Consider the following 25,028-nt stretch of genomic DNA (forward strand, 5'->3'; position numbering starts at 1 on the left):
GTTGTTAGTGGGCTAGTGGAACGGTACAGGCAATAGATAGTGTGGCCTATGGCATAACAATGAAGAGTTAGAGAAGTGGAATAGAGAGCTGATGGGGGAAGCATATGGATGTGGGTGTAACAAATAAGGAGTTACTGAGGATGTCTTTAAGATATTTAAAAAATTGATCTGGTCATACACTTTATGAAGAACAACAGCCCTAGAGATTGCCAGATTCATGATAGAGGGTAAACTCTAGCAGAGTTAGAAAATACTTGTGGAACAGCTTTCTAAACTATGTTTGAATCACGTGCATAGTATGATACACATAATTCAATCGAAAGGATTTGAAATGTTGGCAGTGTTTTGGAATCACAAAACAGAAAAATCTTCAAAGGAGTTGAATGTATAAGAATTAAGGAATATAGAGATTAAATGCCTCTTTTAATCTGCTCCCAAAGAGATGTGAGAGTTGATAGTTTGGTGTTCTTTTTGAATTTTGTTTTCTATGCTTAGATTAATTATGTATATAAATTGTTTTATTTTTAGTGTATATGCAGGTATCTTTTGATTTATTAAAAATTTTTTGGAGTATAGTTGATTTACAGTGTGTTAGTTTCAGATGTACAGCAGAGTGATTCTGTTATATACATACGCATATAGTCATTTTTTTTCAGATTCTTTTCCCATATAGGTTATTTTAGAATATTGAATAGAGTTCTCTGTGCTATATAGTAGGTCCTTGTTGATTTTCTGTTTTGTATATAGTAGTGTGTGTGTTAGTCCCAAGCTCCTAATTTATCCCTGCTCACCCCCCATCCCCTTGCCCCTATTTCCCCTTTGGTAACCATAAGTTTATTTTTGAGATCTGTGAGTCTGTTTCTGTTTGTGAATAAGTTCATTTATATTATTTAAAAAATTTTGATTCCACGTTTAAGTGATACCATATATTTGTCTTTCTACATGTACGTTTTAAAAACACAAAATATTTTTTGTTTCAGCCACTTGTCCCTCCTCTGTCAATATTATGAATACTGTTCTATGTCAGTAATAAAGTTTTATTTTATTCTTTTTGATGACTGTATAATATTCTATTGTGTGGATATGCACCATAGTTTAAGAAAGGATTTAACCAGTTGTTTTTATTGTTTTTAAAAATATTATATTGAAATATACCTAAAAACTAAACTAGAGATCAAATATTAGGGTGTAATATTGGGTGAAAGAGTATGACCATTTAAAGGTTTAATAGCTAATTCCTAAAGATTGTACCAGCTTGTGTCCTATACCTCACCCAACTGTATGTGACTGCCCACTTCTCATCACATGCCAACCAACACTGATATTAATCAGTCTTTAAAGTGTATTGCTCAGTCTTTTAGATGAAAAATGCCTGATTATAGTTTCTAAAATTCTTGAGATTAAGCCTCTGTGTATCTTTGTTAACTTCTTGCTCTTTGTCCAGTTATTTGGCAAAAGGAAATTAAGCTAGACCTTGCCCAGTGCTTTTTTCCATTCACCTTTTGAGGGTAACATTTTAAAATATAAGTTCTTATTGTAGAGCTGTATATGAAATAGGTATAGGAGAATGGACCATATTCTGTCCTTAGTTAACATTTGGAAATCCTTTTTGATTTTGTTTTTAAGGGATTGGGGTATAAAAGGGAGAGAAGCAATAAAATATTGACGTTAGTTTATTTTGTGGTGTTTTTCAAAAATACCAAAAAATATTTTGATGAGTTTTATTTTTTATTGAATATACAATTCAAACTATGTTTTTTGCAGATCTTCTGTCATGTTAATCCTCCTTTGGAGTACTAATACATACCAGTGTTAGGTGGATAAATAACAACTAGCCTTTTTTGATTTCTAATACATGAACTTCTAAGAGGGGTATTAATTTCATCACATAACCTAGTTGAGATTGTTCTGGGATATCTAATTGAGTTGTTTGCTCTCTTCAGGGTGTTCCTGAAAAGAAAGAGCTTCCAATCACTGTTCCAAAGTCACCAGCCTTTGCTCTGAAGAACAGAATCAGAATGCCCACCAAAGAAGATGAGGTGATTCCCTAGGATGGGATCTCTATTCCTTCTGCATAATCAATTTAAGCATTGTGTGCATGCTAAGTCACTTCAGTTGTGTCCAACTCTGCGATCCTATGGACTGTAGCCCACTAGGCTCCTCTGTTCATGGGTCTCCAGGCAAGAATACTGGAGAGAGTTGCCATGCCCTTCTCCAAATCTAAATGTTACTCTTTCTTAAACATAGAGGAATTCAAAGGCAGTCATTCTTGCTGAAGTTGTCTTAACAATGGGTATGAATGATTGATCATCTATTTTTGCTCTTCCAAGAACAAAGTAGTAAGTGTATGAGGCTCTTTGCCAACAAAGGTCCGTCTAGTCAAAGCTATGGTTTTTCCAGTAGTCATATACAGATGTGAGAGTTGGACCATAAAGAAAGCTGAGTGCCGAAGAATTGATGCTTTAGAATTATGGTGCTGGAGAAGACTCTTAAAAGTCCCTTACACAGCAAGGAGTTCAAGCCAGTCAGTCCTAAAAGAAATCAACCCTGAATGTTCATTGGAAGGACTGATGCTGAAGTGGAAACTCTGATACTTTGGCCATCTGATACAAAGAGCTGATAACATTGGACAAGACCCTGATGCTGGGAGATTGAGGGCAGGAGGAGAAGGGGGCAACAGAGAATGATATGGTTGGACACCATCACCAACTCTATGGACATGAATCTTAGCAAACTCTGGGGCACAGTGAAGGACAGGGAAGCCTGATGTGCTGCAGTCCATGGGGTCTCAAAGAGTTGGACATGACTTAGCAACTGAATGACAATGATGAGTCATTTTGGCTTTCAGTGGTAACTGGTTGTAACGAGTTATGTTTGTTTCCATTGAATTGAAAAATCAGTCTTTTTTTAAGACCTATACTCTATTTTGCCTGAGCTATTGTCATCATTCAGTGAAAGATTTGTAAAATTTACACTAAGTAGTTACATCTGCCCTGTCCTATCTCCATTGACCCAAGGGTTAAAGAGGTGACTATGTGGTGATGGTTCATGAAGTTGGAATACATAAACTGTCATTGATCAGGCTAGTTTCTTGTTACATCTCCCTTTTTATCTATAAATATCCAGAGTTAGGGTAATTTTATAGCATATCTCAAGCATAAACCTTTTTATAGATTCATTTGAAACTAGAATACACAGTAATCTTATGTTACCAGCTTGAACCCAGTCAACTTACTTGGTCCTATTCTGGGTTTAGCAACTGGAAATAACTCCCAGTCACATGTTTTAGCAGAGTCTGGAGGCTGGGTCAAAAAAGAGGCCAAGGTATATGCTTGGTTAGTACTTTTCTTCTGTTCTTCATTTTACTCACAGTTTGAGCTCATTTAGTTTTTCCAGCCTTCCTGTGAAAAATTTTAGATGCTTTAAAGGTAATTGTGTTAGTTTATCAAATGCTTTCACATTGATCTTACACCTGTGAGTTAATAAATGACTTAGTAGGTTGGTGAGTTGGTAGGTATCCCTCTTTGATAGAAAAGGAAGCTAAGACACCTGAGAGATTGAGTGACTTGCCTTAATGACTTCTTTCATATATTGTCTTCTGACTTCGCATTCAGAGGAGGTGAGAGAGTGAGAAATCTTGTCTCTAAAACTGGTAACTTTTTCCCCTTAGGAAGAGGAGGAGCCAGTAGTGATAAGAGCTCAACCTGTGCCATATTTTGGAATGCCTTTTAAGCCCCAGATCCCAGTGGGGAGAACTGTGGAAGTATGCCCTTTTTCTTTTGATTCCCGGGACAAAGAACGTCAGTTACAGAAAGAGAAGAAAATAAAAGAACTCCAGAAAGGAGAGGTAGGTGTTCCATTTCTATAAGTAGCATAATATTAATACTAGTCTTTAATCCCTCAAAGGTATCTTTATCTTGCACTTTTTAAAAAGTTTATTTATTTGGCTGCATCGGGTCTTAGTTGCGCCTTGCAGGATCTTCATCACAGCATATGGACTCTCTAGTTGTGGTTCATGGGCCCCAGAGCATGTGGGCTCTCTAGTTGCCCCGTGACATGTTAGTTCCGTGTTTCCTGCATTGGAAGGCAGTTCTTAACCACTGGACCACCAGGGAAGTTCCTTATGTTGTACTTTTAACTGTATAGTCACTAACTTTCTTTGATCCCTCTAAGAACCTTATGAAGTATAAATAGGGCAAGTAATTTAAATAACCATTCTGAAAGTTAAGCACAAGGAAGTTAAGTGACTTGCCCCTAGAATCATGCTGGTAGTTATTGGCAAAATTGGGAGGAAAGCCTTGATTTCCTTTTGAGCTTATTAGTTTTCTGTACTGTGCTGGTTTGAAAAACTTGCCTTTTATATTTTTCAGATTCATCCAAATATTCTGGAGTAGCTGTGGCTTTCTGACTAGAAAGGCCTTATCTTAAATCTTACATTTTCTTTTCTATTAGGTGCCCAAGTTCAAGGCACATCCTTTGCCTCACTTTGACACCATTAACCTGCCAGAAAAGAAGGTGAAGAATACCACCCAGGTTGAGCCATTCTGCTTGGAGACAGACAGAAGAGGTGCCCTGAAGGCACAGACTTGGAAGCACCAGGTGGGGATGGGGAGAGCAGTTAAAATGTGAATTGCTTGACTGTTGGTTTGTTACAGTAGGTAGACCCGCTACACCAGCCTTCATCTGGGAACTAACATACTGGATTGTTTTAGGGACTCTTACTGTAGATCTCTGAAGGAGATCAGCTCTGGGATTTCTTTGGAAGGAATGATGCTAAAGCTGAAACTCCAGTACTTTGGCCACCTCATGCGAAGAGTTGACTCATTGGAAAAGACTTTGATGTTGGGAGGGATTGGGGGCAGGAGGAGAAGGGGATGACAGAGGATGAGATGGCTGGATGGCATCACTGACTCTATGGACGTGAATCTGAGTGAACTCCGGGAGTTGGTGATGGACAGGGAGGCCTGGCGTGCTATGATTTATGGGGTCACAAAGAGTCGGACACGACTGAGTGACTGAACTGAACTGACTGACTGTAGTCAGGGGTCAGAAAACTTTTTCTATAAAATACCATATATTAAGTATTATAGATTGTATAGGTTACATATGGTCTCTGTCACATGTTGTGTGTTTCAACCCTTTAAAAATATAAAGACCATCTTTATCCTAAGGGCTGTACAAAAAGACATTGCAAGCTGGATTTGGTCTGTAAGCTTAAGTTTGTAAGTGATCATCTGGAGAATGTGAGAGCTGATAGACTCTTTTTGTGACAGGAGATTCTTAAAGATCTCATCTATTTCATCTACTAGACTTGCTCATTAAATATTCACTTTTTTCTGTTGGTGGTTTGATAAGAAACTATATGATAAAAATAGATTCTCAATAGAGTATGTTTTCTCAACATAGTGTGCTATTTGCTCTTTATAGATGATTGGTGATTTAAAACAGTTAATAGGTTGTTGGCTGATTTAGTTGGGATCTAATTCTGCCTTGTCTGGGAAAAAATCTCTGAATCCCTAAGTTTGTCAGTATTAATATTATCTCTTATTTTGGAATCTGTCCAAAAGGGGCTCTGGCTTGATCTTTGTAGAAAGTCACCCCTGTTGCAGCCCAAGAGATACTATTGATTAAGTTACTAAGTCTAGGCCCCTTGTTGGCACTGTTCTCTAGGAGAACTTAGGGCTGTTGCTTTGAAAGCAATCATGACATAGAATATGGGGGGTATTTTCCATAATAAAAAGATTTTTTAAGTTTTTCAGATGTATATAAAAGAAAGAATAGTATAATGAACTTCCATGAATCTGTCACCGTGTTTTCTAGTGCTCAAAACATGGAAAATCTTACTTCTTCTAACTTTCTACCTACTCATCTCTATACTGGATATTTCTGCCTACACAAGATTATTTTGAAGCAAATCCTAGGTGCCATCTCATTTTATCCAAAAATACTTTAGTGTGTAACTTTAAAATGCAAGGATTAAAAAGTTTTCATAACTCCAGTGCTATTATCACACTTAAAAAGATTAACAGTAATTTCTTAATAGTGACAAATAGCATTCATATATCCCCTATCTCTCATTTTTAAAACAGTTGAATTATTCAAATCAGGATCAAGAAAAGGTCCATATTTTATATTTGTTTGATAAATCTCTAAATCACTTTTCATCTATAGGCTGCTCTATGTGCATTTTGTACGTTGAATAAAAGGGATTGTTTGTCCTATCTAGGTTTTACAGTCTGGATTTTGGTCATTGTGTTCCCATGGTATTGATTAGTAATTACTTGCTGTCTTTATAGATGAAACAATTCAGAAACATTCGAACTTGAGTAATTGAGGTGGTAGTTAATGGAAAGTTGGTGGTTGCTTGGCTGACAGATTTTCTTTCTTACAGCTGGATGAAGAACTAAAGCAGCAGAAAGAAGCAGCTTGCTTCAAGGCTCGTCCAAACACTGTCATCTCCCAGGAGCCCTTTGTTCCTAAGAGAGAGAAAAAATCCATTATCGGTAGTATTTTATGTGTTCTTGAGGGATTGGGGAAGAATTGTGAGACTTCCTAGAACTGAGTTGTGTCAGTACAATGCTGTGTCAACCAGAAGCATTTGCATGTAGAGATCTAGCATTTCTTCCTTAGATCTTTGTGGAATGTAGCAGAATAGTGTCTGGGAGGAAGCAGCTGGCATTTCAACAATTTTACTTCTCAGCTCAGAGAGTAGCAAGTAAGGAGGGAAGAGCTAGGATTTCTTTCTGGACTTCACCCTAAAGCTAGTCTTAGATAGAAGACATTTGATTTCTTTAAGAACTGAGCTGCGTTTCTAGAAAAGTGGGATTCTTCTCCTAAATCTGTCTCACAGTCACTATGTAGTTTTGAGCAAGCCACTATCTATATGGGTCTTGCTTTTCTCCTAATTAGATGATTTACAGGGGTCCTTGCTGCTGCTGCTGCTAAGTCGCTTCAGTCACGTCCGACTCTGTGTGACCCTAGAGACGGCAGCCCACCAGGCTCCCCCGTCCCTGGGATTCTCCAGGCAAGAACACTGGAGTGGGTTGCCATTTCCTTCTCCAGTGCATGCAAGTGAAAAGTGAAAGTGAAGTCGCTCAGTCGTGTCCGACTCTTAGCGACCCCATGGACTGAGGCCCACCAGGCTCCTCCGTCCATGGGATTTTCCAGGCAAGAGTGCTGGAGTGGGGTACTGTTGCAACCCTGAAAATTTGAGGACTTTTTTGTATGTGGTATACTTCACCTTTCTCCCCCTTGGGCTTCCTTTGAGCTCCGCCTTTCTGTTGCCATGCATCTCTGTACACTTGCTGGGTCTATGGGGCTAGGGTTCCGCAAGTCATGCTTGTGCACCAATATTCTCTCTGTTTCTGTACTCAGAGGGCCTTTCTGGTTCTCTAGTTCAGGAACCTTTTCAGCTGGCGACAGAGAAGAGAGCCAAGGAGCGGCAGGAGCTGGAGAAAAGAATGGCTGAGGTGGAGGCCCTGAAAGCCCAGCAGCTAGAGGAAGCCAGGCAGCAGGAGGAAGAGCAGCAGAAGGAGGAGTTGGCCAGACTACGGAAAGAACTGGTAACTGGGCAGCCTAAGTGCTGACTAACCCATGATTGCATCTGTTTTGTTCATCTGTACCTTGCCTTGTTCCAGAAGGGATCTAAGGTGGCCTCCAAGGATGCATCAGAGATGAGTGAAACCGAGAAGTCACGCAAACCAAGGGTGGTGACAAAGTTGACAAGTGAACGAGGCTAAAGATGTTTATATTGTGATCCATGCATCTCCTAAGTTTATACTATAATTTTGGCCCTTTATGGGAACCAACCTGTCAGTTGCAAAACTTACCATGGTCGAGAGATATAAACAAACTAGTTATTTTAAAAAATACATTTATCTTTGATCCTAGATTCAGTCAGAATTTCTTCCTAAAGAGAACATCGCATGCTATGCCAGTGCACAATAACACATTTGTAGGACTTTAAAAAAAGTTATTTTTGGTTGTGCTTCATTGCTGTGTGCAGGCTTCTCGTTATGGTGGCTTCTCCTGTGGCAGAGCATGGGCTCTCGGCCCATGGGCTTCAGTAGTTGCAGCACTTGGGGCTCAGTAGTTGTGCTCCATGGCGTGTGGAGTCTTCCCAGACCAGGGATCAAACCCACGTCCCTTGCATTGGCAGGGGGACTTCTATCCACTGTACCACCAAGGAAGTCCCAGGACTCTTTATTTAACTTATTTTTATTATTGCCTTCAGGCTTAAGGAATAATAAGGAAACCAGTGTGTTTTACAATTAGAATATATAGGTAAGGAAGGGCATGGGAATTGTGTGACAACTGTATTTTCATTTTCCTCATAATACTTGATTCAGATCCCTTGGAGTTATAGTGCATATCAGTCCAGGTGACGTTCCATGCTATCACTAGATAACGATTTAAATATTAGTTACCCAAAAAGAAAGCTTAATTCACCTTAAGGACCCTTTCACTAAGACGGTAGTAAGCCACATGAATTGCATTAATGAGGAACATTTTAGATGGAACTTCAAATGCTTAGTGAAATAAAAGGATGACTGTGGAAATATATGTTATTGAGATTCTGTCTAAAATAGCTAAGCCAGCAGTTGATGTAACTGTTAGTAGAGGTGACAATGCCAAGGAAGACTCTAGGGACAAACTATTAAAGGGGTAGCTTCTTGACAAAACCAAATTACCGTTTGCTGATTAGATGAAAAAATACATATATATAATCCTCAGTCCAGATACACTCAGAAAGCCAGTCTCAAGTGTTTTGATTTTTCTTCACTGCTTGAGTGCTGCCTCTTGTGTTTATCCATATTGTAGCGCTCTTTAGTAATCTGGTTTGATTCAGGGTTAAGAACGGATGGGACCATGCCTTCTCCCAGCAGCGCTTCCTAGTTTTTTATTTGCTTGTTTGCTTTAAAGTCCATACTTTTGGTGAATATTGAGACTCAGTAAGCTTAAGATTGTACTCTGACAGATTCTTAAGGTGTAACTCCCCTCTGATGCAATTGAGTATACCCCCATTATACTCCAGTACTGAACAGTCAGACTGGTGATACATGCACTCTGAGGAATCCACCAAGACCAGAAGAGAAATCTGCCTGGGGAACATCCCTGGTAGTCCAGTGCCCTCCAGTGCAGGGGGTGAGGGTTCAGTTCCTGGTTGGGAAGCTAAGATCCCGCATGCCTCATGGCCAAAAAAAAAACCAGAGCATGAAAAACAGAAGCAACATTGTAACAAATTCAATAGTTTTAAAATGGTCCACATTAAAAAAAAAAAAAACAAACTTCAAAGAATAATAGAAATGAAATCTACTTGGGCTCCAGAGCTCTTAATGCTTTGCTGCTAGACTGTGTTGCCTTTTTCCCCCCTTCTCTTAATTAGTGACTGGGATGTGCAATACTATACAAAAATGTTCTCAAGAAAAATAAAAACACCCATAAGTGTAGCTCTCTAACATCCTTATCAATGGTAATTACATTTTTTTCTGCAGGTACACAAAGCAAATCCAATACGAAGATACCAGGGTGTGGAAGTCAAGTCCAGTGACCAGCCCCTGACTGTGCCTGTCTCACCCAAGTTCTCTACCCGATTCCACTGCTAAACTTGTCTTTGAGCTGCAGACACCATCTGAGAACCTGAGCTGCTTTTTCCACCAAACCAGGAGCCACCTTTGTCATGGGGGCATGGAGAGAATCCATTTCTCCAGGCTTTTTCCTACCCATGCCTTACAGAGCATGCCTGACAAGTGTGGACTCCCAGTTTCATTGAGAGTTGTTTTCCTATATTATTGTGGCTAATAATGAGACTCAACTCATGTATGTCTCAACCAGACTCTTTGGAACCATCAGTATGATGGTTGACCTTCAGTATGGACCTTAATTCTGACTAGAATTTAAGCCTCTATATCAGCGCAGTGTAATTTCTATTGCCCTTATCCCACCTCTCTTTTTCTATTTTAATCATAAAATAAACATAGTTAAATACTGAGAGATTTAAGTTATGGATTAAATGGAACCATCAGATTCTTTCCTCTTCTCTGCAAAAAGAATTTATAGTTAAGGGGCCCATCACTATGAGTGGGGAAGCCTCATGAACCACCTGATGAGACTTGACTGACCAGAACCTCACAGCGGCCATCAGCTGGCTTCAGGCAGATCTGCTGTTCAGGCAGATTCTTCCCTTGTTGGTGCCTGTGATAACGGAACCCTGAGCAGTACGTGTGTTAAGTTTTCCAGTGACCTGGACTGGAATAAAATTTGTTTTTCCCCTCTCTTCCCCCAGCCCCGATTTTTTGTTATTTGGTGTTTCTATATCTGTTGAGCCCCTTTAGAGGTCACATCTTACTGGGGAAGTGGCTACTTTGAGAGGAGAGTCCAGGAGCTTTTAAAAGCATAGGCTCTGTCCTTAAATGAAAGTGCTCTTTTCTGTCCTATGTCAGAATCCTTCCATTGTTTGTTAACTCCCTCCTAGGAATGACTCTGGAAACCCATTATACCTTCAAAACGGACTGTGCCGCCTTCTCCAAATGTGTTTTTTCTCATGTGGTAAACTCTTCCTTATGAAATCTTTCTCATAAATCTTTTCTTGACCATGTGGTCTCATCCAGTAAGGATGATAACTTCCTTCTTTGTGCCTCCCAGATGTTTTTTAATGTATATATCTCTAGTAGAACAGGTAAACCACTGAGTTTCTTGGACTTGTTTATAAACTAGTAGAGATGTAGATAAATAAAATTGTTATTCCTTGAAGATAAAAATTAGGGTAATCATATCCATGGTCCTTGTATTCTGTTGGCACAGAATTTGCCAGGTTCATGTGAAATAGTTTATTTTCTTTTAGACTTGATATCATTTATGAACTCTTACTCTGTACCAGTCTTAGTTCTGTGCCATGAGTTAAAGGCTGTATGCTATTCTGCCGAGGCCAGTCAGTCCTAGGCAGTATATTGGATCTATTTTATATTCCTTTTGTCTATTCATTCGGTGAGCATTATCTACAGTCCACTGCAGATTTAGTGATGGGCAACAAAGCGAGGCGTGATTTGCAGATCCTGCGTCTCCTGAAGGCCCACAGACTGATAACACAGTGCAGTTCTTTTGCTCGTTTCCTAAAGATCTGTGGTGTGTGGTTCCATAACAACTTGGGTAGTTCATTTTTGAAAGATTGATTTGGTGCTAGTTATATATATGTTGGCATTGTTCTAGTCTCTGGGCATATAAGCAATGAACAGAAATAGAAGACCTTGACTTTTTGGAGGTTACCTTTTAGAAGGGAGACAGACAATAAACAAGTAACTGTCCTCTTCTGTCAGGTGATGAATGTTTCTCTGACTGACTGCTGTGTGGAAAATAGACTGAGATGGGGATTTGGGGGGGAATGTGAGATTGGGAACAGGAAGGAGAGGAGGTTCTTGCTGTTGTCCAGGTGAGAACTGGTAGTAGCTTGGGCTAGAGTGGTAGCAGTGGAGGTGATGAGAAACGGTGGGATTCTGAATGGATTTTGAAGCTGTAACTGACAAGGCTTGCTGACTGATTGGACATGGAAAGGGAGAGAGGGTAGAGAAGGGCATTCAGGTATCAACCTCAAACAGAGATAGAGTTCTCCAGGCCTTGTGCTGTGAAAAATCCAGTTCTACCACAGTCCTTGTATCTCTTGTGGATTCTCAGGGGGTGAGGAGGACTTCTGTTTGTTTCTTGTCACCTCTCAGGTTTTTCTACCTCTATTCATATGTTGGTCCCCTCTCTGTGTGTGTCCTTTTCGACTTTTCTCCTTCCCGTGAATCAGCAGTTCTCTTAACAGTTTGCTATCGTTTATATAGTACCATCTAAAACCATTTTTTCATATATTTTGTCCATTTATTGTTTCAGTTTCAGATAGAAGAATAAATCTGGTGCTCAAATTGAGAATTTTAGAGTGTTATCAAGAATTGTGGACCTATGGGATTTTTCACCCCGTTTGCTCCAGCCTGGATTACCCTCTGTAGACATACCCACATCAGGGTGGTAATGTGTGACAGTGTCTTAGAGACAACAAGGAGGGATTATATTACTTCAGAGCAAATAGCTTTTCAAATTAAGATGCCCTTGCTTCCCAGAATTTCCGGGTGGATGTCTGTCTCTTCTCATCACCGTCCGTCTAGTATTGAATCCTTTCTTTTGGACCACCTCACGTGACCTTCATTTTTCTAGTAAAGCCTCCCATTTTCCCTGAAAATCAAACTACTTTTATTTTACAGGGAAATTTGGGTTCTATTTTATCCTTCAGGACTTGTCCAAGAGGGAGCTTTGCTTTTAATTCTCAAGCTACCCTGGAATTTTCCTAAACAAAGAACTGGACCTCTAATAGGAATTTACTGAATTCTAACTGAGAAGTCTTGTGGCCATACTTGGCTTGGCAATTTTGTAAAACTTCTAGCACATGTGTACATGCAGATTATTGGAATTCCCACACTTTCTGGGAAGGACTCTTGTTTTCAGTGTTGTTTTGACTTGGTCATGGTTCCCCATTGCTAATAGTTTTACGCTAATTAATACAAAATTATTGTTCACTCTTAATTTGATCATTTTGTTCTTGTGTGATTGCTTTATTGCCATTTTGACTACTGTTTTATTCCTTACCATTTCTTTTCCACAGAATTTTGTCCTTGGAAAGTGGAGCTTAAGTGGTAGACAGGCTGCAGTGGCATTTGCTCCAACATTTAATGGAGATAAGTCTTGTACACACATAGTTGTCTTACAAGATAGGATGTGACTGAGTAACAGGAGACAGAAAAAATGCTGCAGGAATTTAGAAATTCTTGTCTGAGGTGAGATTGCCGTTCTTAAAGATGTCTCTCTTTTAAGTAAAAATTATGAAAGTAGTACAGTCATCCCTCAGTATCCACAAGGGATTGGTTCCAGGACCTGTGGATTCTAAAGTCTCATATGAAGTGGGTGTAACCTATGTACATCCTCCCATGTACTTGAAATCATCTCTAGGTTACTTACAGTACCTAATACAATGTAAATGGTTGTAAATACAATGTAAATGGTATGTAAAAAGTTGTCCCTATACAGCAAATTCAAGTTTTGTTTTCTGGAACTTCTGGAAATTTTTTTTTTTTTTTAAATTTTTGATCTGTGATTGGTTGAATCTGCAGATATGGAACCTGTAGTTACAGAGGGCTAACTGTACTGCCTTTTGGAAACAAAATGGTACAAACTGTATAAAACTAAAGTCTCCCTTACTGTCCCTCCTCCCATCCCCTGAGAGTTACCCATTATTAACAGTTGTGTATTCTTCCAGAATGTTTTTTATATACACACAGTCACAGAGCATCTTTTTAATAATAAGATGATAGCCGTATGCATTTGCCTTTAATTTATTCTTTAAGGTTATATGTCACATTATTCAAAATTCAAAAGCTGCAAAGGTGTTTAGTTCCCCACTCCAGGTATAGATGATACTCCAGGTTTGTTTCCTTGCAGAGATGGCTTCAGCATGGATGTATTCCTATCTGCTTTCTCATTTTTCCACACATAGTATCATAATTTACACTCTGCACCTTGCTCTTTTTATAATGTATTTTGCGTTGGGTGATGTGACTACCTTGGGCATTGTGGTAGCTTTCTCCCTGGCAAAAGTATGAACCTTCTTAGGAGAATCTAGTGTGATGAGGAGGCACACCTGGAGTGGGATCTAGTTCTGTGTGACATCCTGGCCAAGTGACCTGATGTCCCAAGGGCTTGAGGTCAGGTCAGCAACACCTGGCCTTTTAGCTCTTCATGGCTTCACTGAAACCTTGACAGCTTATTGGCCTGAGTATCTGGTTAAACCTGTGTATCCTCTCCGGTAAATCTTGTTATGCTTCCTTTTCAGTTCCCTTCTGAATCTTGCCTGCTGGGGAAGTTCCTCATTGCTGAGAGTAGCAGTTAAAAAAGCTGTCAGCCACGTGGCTGGGCTCCTGTTTCTGCACAGGCAGGCTGAGTAACAACTTGGTGGTGTGGATCCAGGTAGAAACCGGCCAGCATTCTGATTCTGCCTTGTAGCCTACTGGGATGGTCAGTTTAGACAACATATAAAGTTTCCTGGATACAGGACAAACCCAGGCCTATGGAAAGAGCAGGAAGGTTAAAGTGTGTGGTACTTTGAGCAGTGACGAAGGCTTTGGTTACTTTGAGCAGTAACCAGGGAGCTGACGTGTTTGCTTCAGTGCCAAGAATTCCAGGACAATTTGTTATTCAACCAAAGCCAGTGTAAAGTGAAGTCACTCAGTCGTGTCCGACTCTTTGCGACCCCATGGACTGTAGCCTACCAGGCTCTTCCATCCATGGGATTTTCCAGGCAAGAGTACTGGAGTGGGTTGCCATTTCCTTCTCTAGATGATCTTCCCGACTCAGGAATCGAACCCAGGTCTCCCACATTGTAGGCAGATGCTTTACCGTCTGAGCCACCGGGGAAGCCTGGGGACATACCTTTTCCTTGTTTCTGTCTTCCTGCATACCCATTCTATTCTCTAGTGCTGTGGTGAAGATTGGTGACATCAAAAACAATGTCTGATGCTGTTTGCTATTCTCTTTCTTGCAAGAGAGTAAGAGGCAGGGCTCTGGTCAAAACACCACTCTTATGTGCTGAAGGTATCAGCTTCTTGAAAGGGCTTGACAAATGCTAACATACTCCAAGAAACCATGGTTGGAGGGGCTTAGGAAAATCCTAGGTTTTATCAGGAATTATTTTGCCAGATTAAGCCTAGCCTGAGGGCATCAGTTACCTTCTTCCTTTTTCTTAAAATTTTATTAAATGGGAAATAAAAACTGACCTGTCTGATCTGCCAAAACCCAAGTAGTTATGGGACTAGTATCCCAGAACCTCACAGGCAGGTGTGTGACCAGGTTAAGAATTGTTCATCAGCTAGTTTCAGCACTGGTAGTATTCTGGAGAAGGAAATGGCACCCCACTCCAGTATTTTTGCCTGGAGAATCCGTGGACAGAGGAGCCTTGCAGGCTACAGTCTACGGGGTCGCAAGAGTCGGACATGGCTAAGTGACTAAGGACACACACACGGTATTCTCAGGGCTTCTTTTGGGAGCCAAGGTGGGTGTTTTTCAGTGGGTCAAATATATAGTCAGTGGTTATAAATTGTTATTTGAGAAGCATTTTGGGGCAGCATTATCAAGTTTGCTGGTAAGGAGCGGTGAAAAGCCTGAGGCTGACCTGGCACTGACATACTCCACTCAGTGTTCCAGCATACTTTCTTACATACTCTTTGAATTTGCTCTATACAAAAATCTCAACTGGATTTCACAGTGTTTTTTTTAAAATTGGGATTTATTGTTTATTATATACAATTCAGAAAATACCTGGTAATGGCAGGAGAAAAAAACCCGTGGTCCCATCACTCATGTTGAACACTGCTGTTTCTATGTATAATCTTCTCTTATAAAAATTTTTTTCTACATTGTAGTGGTTTTCTGTTTATATGTATTTTTTGTATTCTGTTTTTTTTTTCAGAGTAGTAACTCAAATATTTTTCCCGTATTATTGCATACTCTATAAATACCAATTGTAATAGCAGCATGCTGTTCCATTGTCTTGAGTTTACTTCTCCCCATTGAAAATGTTTGTTTTGCAAAAGATTTTTCTAGGCTATTTATAAGACAGATTTCTTTGTCCCCCAATGTATTATATCTGTTTCTAAAATTTAAATGGCTGTTTCAAACCACTTAGTCAATCTTTGTAATTAAAATGTTCAAAGGAAATGTAAGTCCCTCCCAAAAGCATAGTTGATGACATCATTCTGGCATACACGTTTGCAAATTGGAAAGCTCCTTTTGGCTGACATGTCAATGTTACTGGCACTGGTGCCCAGTGAAAAAGTTTATTGGCCCTTAGCAAAGCCTTTCTCAAGAGAATTCTAGTTATGCTATTTTAAAGTTTTGGAACTCTGTGTCTTAAGACAGATTTACCCAGTAGATTGTCTCAAAGCTGTTGAGATTTGTTTTAGGACCGCCTTTGTCTTTCTTAACTAGCTGGGCTATGATGGTGTCTTTTAGGAAGAGTAGAGGCAGGGAATATAATCTCTCTTCTGGCATAGGCACACTGGGTGACCTTTAAAAAGGCACTCTGCTTTTCTGGACCTCAGTTTCCACATCACTTCAGTTTCCATATCGTCAAAGAGGAGATTGAATTAGAAATAAAAATAAGGTTCTTCCCAGCTTGAATATTTTCAGATTTTTTTCCTAGGCAGTTTGTTTTAATCACATTGGCCCTGCTTTCACATTTATATTTTTCTATAGTCAGCTGCTCAGTCACTGCAAGAGGGCTCTTCTAGCAAGCTCCCTGCCCCTAGATTTCCATTTGGACTTCAGTGAAGTATGTTGGAGACCAGTGCACTGACTCGTTGAGGACTTTCCAAGGGTTGTTCTGGAAGCGGAAATCTAGCCCAGATCACACCAGGGGACTAATCTCTGAATAATGTCCTCTGACACACACACATATTTTCTGATGTTTCTCTTGACCTTGGAACTGGTTAGAGACAGCACAGAATGCTCAATGAATTCTAACAGACTACAACAAGGAAGTCCCTCCCACCCTTGGCTTTTCCAAGATGTAAGCTTCGCTAATTGTTAGCGGCAATTTAAGGATATCACCCTGCCTTGCTGCTCTTCTATTTCTCTCTGCATAATGTTTGTGATCAAAGGGAACTTGGATGGATTTGAGATAATTGTCACAGAATTCTGGAGGAATACAAAGTTGTTTAGTGGAGTGAATCCTAAATTGGGGATTGGGAGAGCAGCTTCTGGTTTTGTGGTCTTGAGCATGTCATTTGCATTTTGTGGGTCTCAATTCTCCATCTTAGAAGTTTAAAACAACGTTTCTAGAAAGGACCTTTTCTCTGGCTCCATGAATGAGAATTTGCTCCTTGCTTGAAAATGACCAGAAAGCACCCTGGGCCGTCATGGTGACTGGCACATTGGGCACTCATTCATCCCTGTGTTGGCCAGCGTGATTCAGTGTGACCCTGCTTGAGTTGTATATTCAATATGAATTGTCCGTATGTGTCACCAGAGGCCCCTGCAGTTAACCCAAAGCTAGCATCCTGACAGGACAGGGCCAGCAGCTACTAGTCAGCCATAAGCAAGAGAGGCAAGGAAGTTTAGTCGAGCTTGTAGAATCCCATTCTCACTGGTCTGGAGGTTGATGTCTACACTGTAGCCTCCGTGACTCTTATTTGCACATTAGCCATTTTCTCCCTTGTAATTTGTTACTACAATTATAGAAAACGAATATGTGAAGCAACATAGCAGGTAGGAGTTGGGAGGGGTTGTCAGTATCTTCCCACCTTCACTAAACAACTTTTGTTCGTCTCCCTAGCTATACTGACCACAGGGTCTTTGTGTTTTCCTCACACGTACCAAAACACTCCTACTCGGTGGCCCCAGGAAAATGGGTAGGAATTGACAGGCTTGAAAGCTCAGCCACTAGAGTTGGGGAACTTTTCTCTAGGGTGGTGGTCCTCAGGCTGGCCTGGAGACCAGCAGATCAGCATCACTGGTACTAGAAATGCAAATTCTTCAGCCCCCTGAATTAGACACTATGGACATGAAGCCCAGCACTGTGTTTTAACAAGCCCTGCAGAGAGCTGTGGAGAAGGCAATGGCAACCCACTCCAGTACTCTTGCCTGGCAAATCCCATGGACGAAGGAGCCTGGTAGGCTGCAGTCCATGGGGTCGCTAGGAGTTGGTACATGACTGAGCGACGTCACTTCCACTTTTCACTTTCATGCATTGGAGAAGGAAATGGCAACCCACTCCAGTATTGCCTGGAGAATCCCAGGGACGGGGGAGCCTGGTGGGCTGCCGTCTCTGGGGTCTAACGGAGTAGGACACAACTGAAGCGATTTAGCAAGTAGCAGCAGAGAGCTGTGAGGTACCCCCAAGGGTGAGGACCACTGTGTCAGCAGGTGTTGTCCTAGTGGACAACAGAACTCCCAACTCAGCGTTCCCTATGAATCAGGAAATCTGCAGCCATTCTCTCCTGTGACCCTCAGTATCCAGGCCAAACCTAGAGCCCATGTGGACAGCAGGAACATGCCTCCCCTCTAAGCTCCCTGGAGAGTCACATTTGTGCAGCCTGTTCATGTTACCCAGGAGAGCTGCTGAGTTTGAGTGTTTATCTCCTTAGCCAAGGCTCCGTTACCAGAATAAAGATGGAAGGAAGAATGCTTTTCCATATGTCCTTCCAACAAGTCATAAGACAGATGAGGAAAACTGAGGCTCTGAGTTTAAGTTACTATCCCAAAGTCACACTGCTGGTAAGTGGCAGAGTCAGAATTTGACCCAGGTCTGTGCCCTCAAGTGCCTTTTGCACCACACCAGTTAACATCCCATGAGAGGATGGATGGACATTTTCAGGAGCTCCTGGAGGACAGGGCCTAGCTCTTTTGGGAGCCAAGTGACACTGGATCAAAGAGCCCCATGGGTGAAGAAGAGATTGTTTCTGTCACCCACCATGGCCAGCAACTGAGGACTTTGGAGCAAGCTTGTGGGCTGGAGCCCTCACTGAACTCTCGATGTTGCTTGTGGGAACCTCCTGCTACGCTTCCCAGAGGCGGGGTTCTCTCCTCAGTTTCACCCAGCAGGCATCTCCTCAGACCAAGCCGGATGCTTGCATTCCTGTCCGGGATGCGGCAGCAGCCGGTCAATTAAGTCACAAGCCTCAGCAGACCTGAATGATAGCCAGCATGGTCGAAGTGCCAAGGGAGTGCAGCCAGAAGGTGCTTTGCCCCAGCCCACTCCTCATCCTTTATTTGAAACCCCCATTACCATCCCAGATGGGACCCTCTTCTCCCAGCAGTCTCTCAAGAGCTCATCACGCACCCCCTGGCTCATGTGGTAACCCAGTTCAGCAGACGGGCCTGGAGAGTTATAAATAGCTCAGGGGTAGGCCAGGAAGCCAACCGGTGCACCAGGACAGAACATGCATTCCCCGCTTTTGGAGCCATTTCCTGGGATCGTGTGCCGGCAGTGACTCTTACTGCAGATAAACTCCCAATTCCTCTCCTCTCCAGGGTGTGCACTCTGCCCTTGAGTCTTGCTTCTTTCTGTTTGTGTTTGTCCCCCCGCCCCCATGGGCCCTGCCTTTGGAGGGCGGTGCTTCCAAGTCTGCTTCGGGGACATTTCCTGTTCTTGGAACAGCTGCACCAGCCTGGGGTACCCTCCTGCTACATGATCCTATAGGGAGGTATCCAGTGGCCATGGGCAGTTTTCAGATGACCTTGTTCCTCTGACGTCATTAGATGGCTATTTTTGGCTTTGCTGTTTGTGCTGTAGAGAAGTTGGGCTGGGATGGGCGAGAGGGAGAAAGCATGAAAGAGGGGTCGGTCTCGGTTTCTCATCATCCCAGGGCCCTACTAAAGTAGGAGCATTTATACTTCAACATTCACAGAGCACCTACTGCATGTCAGGCCCCGCAGCTACCAAGTTGTAACATAATCTAAGTATTCTTCACTCGCCCACAAATTCACTGTTCACCATTTGGTGGTGTGGAACAGTGATGATGAGTGAGGGCTCTGAGCCTGATGGCTTGGGTTTGAATTCTAGTCCCAGTGGAATCCCACATCTGAAATCTTGGGCAAGTTACTCCTCTCTGTGACTCAGTTTCCGCTTGGAAACAGGACTGATAATAGTATCTACCTCATAACGTTACCATGAAGATTAAAGGAGTTCACATCTGCGTCTGGCACAGGGTAAATGTACAGTAAATATTAGGGGCTATTATTATTAACAGAAGTGCCACTCTTTGTACTGAGTCCTTGGGATATAAGGTTGACTGACATGGTCCTGATCTGTTCTGAGCTGGCACCTAGTCCCTAGAGCCCCAGGTACTGGGGCAGGGCACGCAGCCAATACAAGTCAGAAGGGAATACCTGCCATGTGCACTGCGAGACCCTAGCTTGTGGGAGCATTCCAGGGAAACAGGTGAAGTTCTTGCCCTGGGAGAGCCTCAGAGCAGTGTTTTTAACTCTGACAGCACGTCAGAATCTTCCAGGCAGGTCTGAAAAATAACACTCTGAGCCCCACCTCCACATGTGCTGCTTCAATGGTTTGAGCTCAAGAGGAGCTCAGACTTTAGAAATCATGAACGTTCTCCAGACTTTCCCATGCACATCAGGGTTGAGAATACAGCCCAGGCTAGAAGGTTGTGTGTCCTGGGAGTACCCTGCCGACTACCTCAGGACTGCCTCAAAGGTGGCCCTCTGACTCGTGGGTTCTCAAATTTCAGGAGTGCGTGAACGCCCCCTGAAATGCTGGTTATAAAGACAGATTCCTGGGGCCCCAATTGAAGGAGGCTTCATTTTAAACAAACTCTAGGGCCTAGGCACTGAGAAAGCCTGCCGCAGCCATATCTTCAGCTGAGAAGTCACTTGCGGTCATCAGTCCCCAAAACTGTACCTCTGAGACCCCACAGTGTTTCATATCTCATGTGTAGCTCTAACCATTTTCTGTCTTGAGTTGTAGAAATCTGTATATTGGTATCTTGAATTATTTATCGCCTAAGAGTTACAAATAGTCATTTCAGAAATGTCTCAAAATCCAGACAAAGCATAAAAATAATCTCTCTTCCCACACCTGCATGTATATACGTGTATATGCATACATATCCCCCCAGATATTTTCTCTACAAATATTGTTAGCAACAAAAAGAACCCACTTCATGAAGAATTTTGCAGTCTTTTTTTTCCCCCAAAATGTACTATATGGTGATTCTAGAGCTTTTCCTCACCTTCATCTCTGTGTCCCCAAAGTGACCAATTTAGTTCTTGCCACAGAGTAGGGCTTCCCTGGTAGCTCAGATGGTAAAGAATCTGCCTACAATGCAGGAGAGCTGGATTCCATTCCTGGGTCAGGAAGATCCCCTGGAGGAGGGCATGACAACCCACTCCAGTATTCTTGCCCTGGAGTATCCTAGGACAGAGGAGCCTGGGGGGCTAAGGTCCATGGGGTCTCAAAGAGTCCGACAGGACTGAATGACTAACACTTTCACAGAGCAGAGCACTTAGTAATAATCTTGGCAATAAAATTCTACAGTTCTGGGTTGAACAATGAGTGTCATTTAAACTTCCAGAGAAATCTACATCTAGTTGGTCACACACAATGTCCATAGATCTCTGCTTACCCTCCTTGGAGGAAAGGACTGGGTCTGCGGTAAGGACAGCAGCCTTACCAGAACTGTCCCTGGGGCCGAGAGGTACTGCCAAAGCCCCAGGCTCAGGGACCCAAGATGGGAGAGGGCAGAAGGAAACAGCCCTTAGTTGCTCCCATATCAGGACTGGAGGGAAAGTCGCGAGGAGAGTTGGCTGCGCTGTTTGGAGTCAGAAAGGTCGTTGCTCAACTCCCTGGATTTTCCATCACAGCCGAGCAGGCAGAGGGTCAGGCCGGGAAATGTCTCCTCTGAGCCGGTCCTTTTAAAGCCTCTTGGCTAAATCTGTTTCCTCCAGGAGCCAGGGAAGCAGTGCCCGAGTGGAGTTAACCCCTCCACGCCCAAGGAATTCTCGCAGGGGTGGTTGAGCCTGAGAGCCCAGGCTTCTGGAATGCAGAGCCTTCCAGGGCAAGAGGCCTAAGGAGCCGTGAACTCTGGCTGGAGAAACCTTCTCTCTGGCCTTGTTAAATCCAACAGGCATAATTGCATCCTCCTGACCTTAATTCCCCTGGCGGGTTTAATTGGCGCTGGCATTGCCCCACTTCCTGTCCTGCCACTGTAGAGGCGGGGGTGGGGGGGTGTGCATGGCTGCACAGCTGGTGCAGGGTGGGAAAGCCCCTTCTTAAGGGTGGGCAGGGGCTCTGGCAGCCCCCAGGCAGGTGGAGGAGGTTTCCCCATGCCCCACCCCTGTGCCTCCCGGGGAGCAGCTGGCCAAGCTGAGCTCAGCCCTGGTGGGTGGATGGGCGAGCAAGCTGCAGGCAACCCTGTGGATCCAGAAGCAGGCCAGGCTCTCGTCTCAGTAGGAACATGTATGGAGAAATCTGCAGGGACAGATGAGCCTCCACCTGGGGTGTCCACGTGATGGAGACCCCACAGTGCAGCAGGCACTGGGCCAACCACTCTACATCCACGTGCTTGCTAAATGCTCCCAGCCGTCCCTGGGAGAGAAGCAATGGGACAGAGTAGTTATGAGCTGGGCATTGTGTCAGGGGGTTCAAACCCAACTCTGTGACTTTGCCCTGTGACTCAGTTTTCCTGTCATATCTGTGAAATGGGGATGAAACAGCTGATGTTTATACAGCACTTAAGTACCCACGCGCTGTTCTAATGCTTTATGTACATACTTCCCCTGTGATGAAGGGGCTCGTCCTATAAATGAAAGACAAGAGAAGGCATTTGCCTAAGATTTGCGGTCACTAATCAGAGCGTCACTGCCCAACCTCTTCAGCCACTGCTCAGCAGGACTGTGGTAAGGATAGAATGAGGATGGGGCCTGGCCCACTTGGTAAGAGTTATTATTTGGGAATCATAACAGTAACAAATGTAGCCATGAAAGCCCCTATATTGTCCCAGCTTGGATTTTGGTCTCAAAAGGTGGCTGTAGATGTGAATCTGGGTGATTCGAAGTTCTTCAATAGCTGTGTGACCCTAGGGACAAACCTCACCCTCTCTCAGCATCAGTTTCCGCATCGTTAAGAGAGTCTAGCACTTGACCCCTAGAGTCCCTCGTGAAGATCCAACAAACTGAGCAAAGCCCCTGGCAGAGCCCTTAGTGGCCCTTCATGGGCACTCACTCAATCAATGATCAGTACTGATAACCACAATCATAACGAGAAGACATCAGCAAAGGCCATCATGATAGAGTAATCCTACGAATGTGGTCCAGAGCCTTGGACTCAGTTACTCATCAGGCACTGGTTGGCAAGTGCACTTTGTGCCAGGGACACGTGTGAGCATCATACAGCCCCTGCCCTCGAGGGGCACTCGGACAGTGTAATTGGTGGGATCAGCCCGGAACTGAAGGAACCAGAGGAGGGAGTCCAACATTTCGAGCTAAACCGGAACATGCTGTGGGGACAACCAAATAGAGGGCCAGGGGTCCATGTTATAGGCACAGACAAGAAGATTTCAACCTTCAGAATGTTAGGAGGCCCATAAAACGTACCCGGCAGGGAGCCAGGGTGAGACACAGTCTGGGAAATTTTAGGCAAGAAAGGGAACTCTGAGCCATAAAGAAGCACATTTCTGGCCCAGCTCCCTTCCTTGAAGAGTGACTTTTGGCAAGTTACTCTGGATTCTGCCGTCTTCACCTAGAAGACAGGTTGAGATCATTCACAGAGTTATTATCAAGGTGATGTTTTAAAACAATATGGATAAAGCTAATAGGAGGCACTCAGAAAATGGGAGCTCCCGTCTTTTTAGGGAGCCTGGGTTCAGATCCCAGCTCAGCCCCTTCCAAGCCCAGTGGCTCTGGGTCAGCTGCTTAACTTCTCTGTGCTTCAATTCTGCCATCTGTAATGGTACCTACCTCACTGGGGTGTTCCGAAGATCACGTGAGTGAACGTACACAGGAGCACTTGGAACAGGGGCCAACATACGTGGCAAGTACTATATAGCTGCTAGTATTTTTGCTTTGTAGAAAAGGCAGGCTGTCAGCTAGGAAGGAGAGAAATGAAATAGGGGAGGCCAGGTCAGAAGAGGAGGACAGGCTGAATAAAAGGCAGCAAGTTGGGGAAGGGGCTCCAACTCTGGCGTTTGCTAGCCTTGGACTGACAACCCCAACATTTTCTCACCTAAGAAAGCATCATTCATTTTGAATATTAATCTGTTCACATCATTTTAGGTTCAAATAAAAAAGTAGAAGAGTGTGCAACAACATCTTTCTCCCACCTCTGGCTCCCAGTTTCTTAGCCTGTCAAAACTCCGTGCCTGTAAAGGGAAATTGTATATATTGTATGTTATGTTCACTACTATAAATTTCACCACCTTTTGTGCAAGTGATAGCACCCTCTACATGCTGTTCTGCATGTTGCTTTTTGTCCCCCCATTTTGTAGGTTGCTTCTTGTCAGTTCACTCACAGCTTTTTCCATCTTTTTTACAGCTACACAATTTCCTACCGTTCAGATGTGCTGTATCCTCAAGCCATTGTCCCCTTCCCTGTCTCCATGGAGGGCAAGAGTTGCTTCCTCTATTTGATCATTGGAGGAGCTGGGCCCTGGAGTGGGGTTGGAGTGACTGGATGGGTCACCATAGTCAGGACCTGGACCCAATCCTGAATCCACTCCAGAACTATTTCCAACGTACTCAGCTTGGGGTTGGTACTCAAGGTGGCCTGCAGAGAAGCTCTGGGCCCAACCCCTGGGTGATGGAAGGCCCTTTGGATCATACCTCTCCCCATCCCATCTCTGCTTGAACACCTTGGGCTGGAGTGGGTCACCACTGGGTCACCGCTGCGAAGGAGGATCCTTGGAAAAGACTTTCCACCAGCCAGCACCCCCACTTTCCAGTGGGCCATTGGAAAGACCTGCATCAGCTCAGAGGAGCAAAAACACTGACCATCTCTCACAGCTGTTTGGGACAGCATCCATCTCCCCAGGAGCCCAGGAAATAGACATTTTCAAAAGAAATGGCTTTCAGGCCCACAGGCAAGTTGAGCAAGTGCCCCCGAGACCTTTTCTTACTCAAAGATGCTCCACGCTGGTCTGGAGGCCAGGTGCAAGGCTTGTGGACGCAGAGCGGAGTGCTGGGGTCAGGGTGACTACACCTGGGCCTGTGTGGTTCCAACCAGACTCCGGGGAACCCCAGGAGATGTTGGCAGAGCCAGAGCCTGGCCTGAGCATAGTCTTGCCCTTCAGCCCTGTCTGAGAGCTCCCTCATCTATCTTGTCCCAAATCAGAGATACCAGGCAAGGTCTGGGAGAAGGCTGCTCCCCCGGGGCCCCAGGTGCCCCCTCCTGCTTTCTCTTCCTGCTTGTTCCAACACCACTCTCCCCCGGGTCGGTCCACGGGAAGAATGCCGTGTCCTCTGAATGGGGGCCAAGAGTGACAGGTGGTGGCAGTCCG

At 43.4% G+C, this 25,028-nt stretch overlaps 1 protein-coding gene and 1 long non-coding RNA gene across 7 annotated transcripts in view; one reads left to right on the forward strand and one right to left on the reverse strand.

Moving 5' to 3' along the window:
* Nucleotides 1-9,993, forward strand: part of TPX2 (TPX2, microtubule nucleation factor) — a 54,429-nt gene extending 44,436 nt beyond the window's left edge. For 5 of the 6 annotated variants that reach the window (XM_005688361.3, XM_005688360.3, XM_018057685.1 and 2 more), the window contains 6 exons: nucleotides 1,944-2,039; nucleotides 3,671-3,847; nucleotides 4,453-4,599; nucleotides 6,392-6,503; nucleotides 7,375-7,562; nucleotides 9,495-9,993. In XM_005688361.3, coding sequence (XP_005688418.2) covers nucleotides 1,944-2,039; nucleotides 3,671-3,847; nucleotides 4,453-4,599; nucleotides 6,392-6,503; nucleotides 7,375-7,562; nucleotides 9,495-9,605 — 831 coding nt within the window. In that variant the 3' untranslated portion in view covers nucleotides 9,606-9,993. The remainder of the gene's footprint in view (nucleotides 1-1,943; nucleotides 2,040-3,670; nucleotides 3,848-4,452; nucleotides 4,600-6,391; nucleotides 6,504-7,374; nucleotides 7,563-9,494) is intronic. The other variant, XM_005688363.3, reaches the window with a different exon arrangement.
* Nucleotides 17,842-23,887, reverse strand: LOC108637408. Its single transcript, XR_001919052.1, has 3 exons — nucleotides 23,759-23,887; nucleotides 23,494-23,621; nucleotides 17,842-19,325 (listed from the first exon to the last, which is right to left on the reverse strand). It is a non-coding gene; the product is annotated as an uncharacterized LOC108637408 (long non-coding RNA).

Source organism: Capra hircus, chromosome 13, assembly GCF_001704415.2.
Source record: "Capra hircus breed San Clemente chromosome 13, ASM170441v1, whole genome shotgun sequence".
Lineage (NCBI taxonomy): Eukaryota > Metazoa > Chordata > Mammalia > Artiodactyla > Bovidae > Capra > Capra hircus.